The 4,191-nt window shown below is 47.7% G+C and overlaps 1 protein-coding gene across 1 annotated transcript; it reads left to right on the top strand.

The window, feature by feature from the left end:
* Window positions 1-504: 504 nt before the first annotated feature.
* Window positions 505-3,803, top strand: LOC123448767. The gene is made up of 3 exons (XM_045125765.1): window positions 505-1,087; window positions 1,353-1,417; window positions 3,730-3,803. The coding sequence occupies exons 1-3, from the start codon at window positions 1,002-1,004 to the stop codon at window positions 3,801-3,803; spliced, it is 225 nt and encodes a 74-aa protein (XP_044981700.1). The 5' UTR covers window positions 505-1,001.
* The last annotated feature ends 388 nt before the right edge of the window (window positions 3,804-4,191 follow it).

Genomic DNA, 4,191 nt, shown 5'->3' with positions numbered 1-4,191 from the left:
ATTTTTGGGTTGCATAAAAGCTCATTGGAAGCCTCTGGTATTTCGTCAAGCACCTATGAAGCATGTCCAGATTTAGCATGGCTTTGAACTTGCATTGTGGAGTGTCTTCCCTGGCCAAACCTTCATGTCCAGCCATCTTGCCATATCCTAAAGCCTAACCCTGTTGAGTTTGAGAAGAATTGGAGTCTAGTGGTGAGGCCTGGCACATTTTGCACGCATGCGCTTGAGCCGTCGCGTCCACCTGCCCGTGCCCTTGGCTAGTTTAAAGAGCCGCGTCGCGCCGCGTCTACCTCCCCGACCAGTAGTGACCGCCCGTGTGCGCGTGCAGTGCCGCAGTAGTGTAATAGTAGTGGCAGCTAGTCGGCGTCCTCTCTCTTTCTACATTAGTCGGCGCCACCCGAGCCCCTCCCGAGCGCCAGCTGCCCCTGGACCACCTCTCCTGCATCGTCTGCTTGCTGCACACCCTGCCTGCCGCCCCTGTGCCCACGTAAGTGATGTCGCCGACGGTCTTATCCGAGAGCCGCCTCGGAACTGACCCGAGCCAGCTATGAAAGGAGGCCTCGAGCCCCCTTTGAGCAATCAGCACCTTTCCTGAGCCCTCAAAAACCTCCCCTCGCTCCAATTCTGCATGAGCTGCTCTTTGTGCTCCTCTCTGGCCGCAGCGTTGCCGCCGGCCTCTGGGACAATTCAGGAAGCCCGAGCCTCACCGTTCACCTCTCCATCCCCTGCTAGCCTCCTCAAGCCTCACCGAACCCATTCCCAGTGCTGATTCATGCCATAGCCACCGTAGGACGAAGCTGCGTTCGCTGGAGCCCTCGGTGCGCCGTGGTTGAAAGAGCTCTCGGCCACGAGCTCCCCAGCAGCCCGTGTCCCCTCCAGGTGATACGGTTCTCATCCCTGAGCACGCATACGTGCTCAACTCCAGGAGCAGAGCCCCCTAGCATCGGCAAGCATCACCGGAGCTCGCCACTGTCCCTGCCAGGCACGCGCGGGGGTGCGGGATGAATTCGACAGGTGCCCCCCACCTGTCGGTGAGAGAGAGTTGTCGCCCTGGTAGCGCTAGCCTGTGGGTGCGTCTTCCTCGCAGGTAAGCATCTTCTCCTGGGTACGTCTTCAGCTCTAGAAGGCATATTCCTCCCCGAATCGTGTCTTCTCTGCTTCTTTTTAAAAACAGAATCAAACAGAAACTTAAAATGGCTCTAATGTTTTACAGAAAACTCCAAATGGACTAATTCTTTTTCCTACCTCTTTCAAATTGCCTCTAGTCTAATTACATATTTATTTCAAAAATATTCAAACCACTTTTTGTGATGTTTGGTGTTTGTGTGTTAATTCAAATACTTTCAAAATAGGACTTGGAGAGAGGAGGCTTATTCTAGGATTTTGGGGTGCACCTCACCCTCCTCAAACTCCAAAGGCAAGCATCTTGAACTCTGATTTGCATAAAGTTGGGTGATGTTTATGGTGGAGCATCTATTGCGTGATTTTAGGTTATGTTGATAAAAATCTCGCATGAAATCATACCTTGCATAAGAGCACGTGATGGATATTTTTGTTGCTAAGTTTGTGGAAGGCAAGTGGTGAGTGGTTATTGCCTCATTCTTGGTATGCTATGTTGGTTTAGACAACCTCGGATAAGGTGTGTCTGGTGGAAATGAGACCATGGGCTGACATCTCGTGGGACGAGAGTGGTTAGTGAAAGCATGTTGGGGTGTGATGTTAGTAACCCTGAGATAATTCCTTCACCAAGATTGTGTGGTACTAACCCTTGTAGGAAAATATTAAACCTCCTAAGTCGACCGTAGATCGTGTCTTGTCCGTGTGTCACCATACCTTTTCGTGCTGTCGTAGGTCTTTCTAAAAGGGAATACGGCCTAGTAGGTCGTAAATCTATTACGAGGTACCCACCAAGTAGAGAGGCCGGGATGAAGGAATCCATGGCCCTGGACTAAATCCAGTCATCCGGTCAGGGGCATGGGTGTTTCCGGTCTGGGACCGAGAGGGAACGGTCGTTCCCTTGTAGCTCGCGGTATAAATTTGATCCCATGCTAGTCGAGGTTGGAGCCTCCCCGTCTTATGGTCTTTCTCTGGCAGCGTAGTCCGAGTGATGTCGGTCTTCGTGGGAGAAAAATGGGTGTGTGATGGTTCTGAGAGTTTACTTCTGAGATACCATACGTGGGATTAGTCTGAGTGTCTTTTGGAACCAATGGGTTGTGGGTAAAGAGTACACCCTCTACAGAGTCAAAAATATTCGAGTAGCCGTGTCCATGGTCAAGGACGACTGGTTGACTAGTCAAGTGTCGGTGTGAGTGTGAGTCTCAAAGGAAGTTAAAGAAATCATGAGACTAATCATGAAATGTGGTAGATGATCATACTATTCTTTTTACTGTGGACTAGCCCCTATGACTATGATTGTTGGATATCCTTGGGACAGTTCTACCCCCTGGATATTCAATATTTATTATTCTTTGTATGCTATGATGGTCTAGACAACCTCGGAGTAAGGTGTGTCTGGTGGAAATGAGACCATGGGCTGACATCTCATGGGACGAGAGTTGTTAGTGAAAGCATGTTGGGGTGTGATGTTAGTAAGCTGAGATAATTCCTTCAGTAAGATTGTGTGGTACTAACCCTTGCAATAAAATATTGAACCTCCTAAATCGACCATAGATCGAGTCTTGTCTGTGTGTCACCTTACCTTTTCGTGATGTCGCATGTCTTTTCGAAAGGGAATACGGTCTAGTAGGTCGTAAATCTATTACCAGGTACACACCAGGTAGAGAGGCTGGGATGAATGTATCCATGGTCCTAGACTAAATCCAGTTATCCGGTCGGGGGGCATGAGTGTTTCCGGTCTGGGGCCGAGAGGGAACAGATGTTCCCTTGTAGCACGTTGTATAAATTTGATCCCATGCTAGTCGAGGTTGGAGCCTCCCCGTCTTATTGTCTTTCTCAGGCAGCGTAGTCCGAGTGATACCGGTCTTCGCGGGAGAAAAATGGGTGTGTACTGGTTCTGAGAGTTTACTTCTGAGATACCGTATGTGGCATAAGTCCGAGTGACTATTGGAACCCGTGGGCTGTGGATAAAGAGTTCACCCTCCGCAGAGTCAAAACTATTCGAGTAGCCGTGTCCATGGTCAAGGACGACTGGTTGTCTAGTCATGTGTCGGTATGAGTGTCGGTCTCGGGGGAAGTTAAAGAAATCATGAGACTAATCATGAAATGTGGCAGATGATCATACAATTATTTTATTGTGGACTAACCCCTATGACTATGATTGTTGGATATCCTTGGGACAGTTCTACCTCCTGAATATTCAATATTTATTGTTGTTTCTTATTAAGCCCTTTATGTGGTGTCGCGTAGACGCCTGACTCAGGCATGCTTATTTTTTTTTCTTATAAGCCCTTTCTGTGGTGTCACGTAGATGCCCAGTTGTGGCAACCGTTATTACTTGCATCTGAGCGCTTTAGGCGGTGTCGCTCCAACGCCCGACTGCGGCACGCATCTTATTACTTATTTGTTATTATCTTTCTTGCTTGTTTATACAACATTGGTGGAAAATTGCTTATTTGCATGTATGCATCCATGAATTAAATTCTAATGGCATGGTAGAATTGTTAGTGGATTATGCATGCATCTCACTTGCTTTAACTTCTTTGTTTTCTTGATGTTTGCGAGTACATTCAGAGTACTCACTGGCTTGTCCCTGGCTATTGTCTTGGCTAGATTGCATTCTGAGACGAGCACGATGCCGTCGACCCCGGAACCTAGGAGTCCAGGATAGCAGCCTTGTGAGATAGGAATTTATCAAGGTTAGTTGTTCTTGTGGAATGGAGTCCCATGGATTCTGGAGATTCCTCGAGTCGCTTCCACCGTCAACCTCAGACATTTGTCCAAACCAGTAGGCCTTTATTGTTTTGTAACTCAGGTTTTGTATTTTGCCTCGATATTCTGTATCAAGTAAGTGTCTACCAGCTAACAATAATCCTAGGCTAGTAAACACAAAGACTTGTTTTCTAGAAATTATTTTCTGAAAAACCAGTCGCTACAACCTTTAGCCTCCCCCAAATTTCTTTCCACCCAATCAATCTCTTATACCCATGCCACATCTTTGAGAGAGTGATTGAGTGTTGAGGAGACTATCTTCTGAAGCACAAGAGAAAGGAATTCATCGTACTATCTCGTCTA

The sequence above is a fragment of the Hordeum vulgare genome, chromosome 4H (assembly GCF_904849725.1).
Source record: "Hordeum vulgare subsp. vulgare chromosome 4H, MorexV3_pseudomolecules_assembly, whole genome shotgun sequence".
Lineage (NCBI taxonomy): Eukaryota > Viridiplantae > Streptophyta > Magnoliopsida > Poales > Poaceae > Hordeum > Hordeum vulgare.
Note: the sequence above shows the minus strand (reverse complement) of the source record. Positions and strands in the feature narration are given on the sequence as shown.

What these genes read in the sequence shown, in the direction of transcription:
- LOC123448767 (XM_045125765.1), top strand. Translation starts at nt 1,002, where the DNA reads ATGAATTCGACAGGTGCCCCCCACCTGTCGGTGAGAGAGAGTTGTCGC. An exon ending in TGGGTGCGTCTTCCTCGCAG is followed by an intron (nt 1,088 to 1,352) that starts GTAAGCATCTTC and finishes CTTTCAAAATAG; the next exon opens with GACTTGGAGAGAGGAGGCTT. An exon ending in ACCCTCCTCAAACTCCAAAG is followed by an intron (nt 1,418 to 3,729) that starts GCAAGCATCTTG and finishes TGTCTTGGCTAG; the next exon opens with ATTGCATTCTGAGACGAGCA.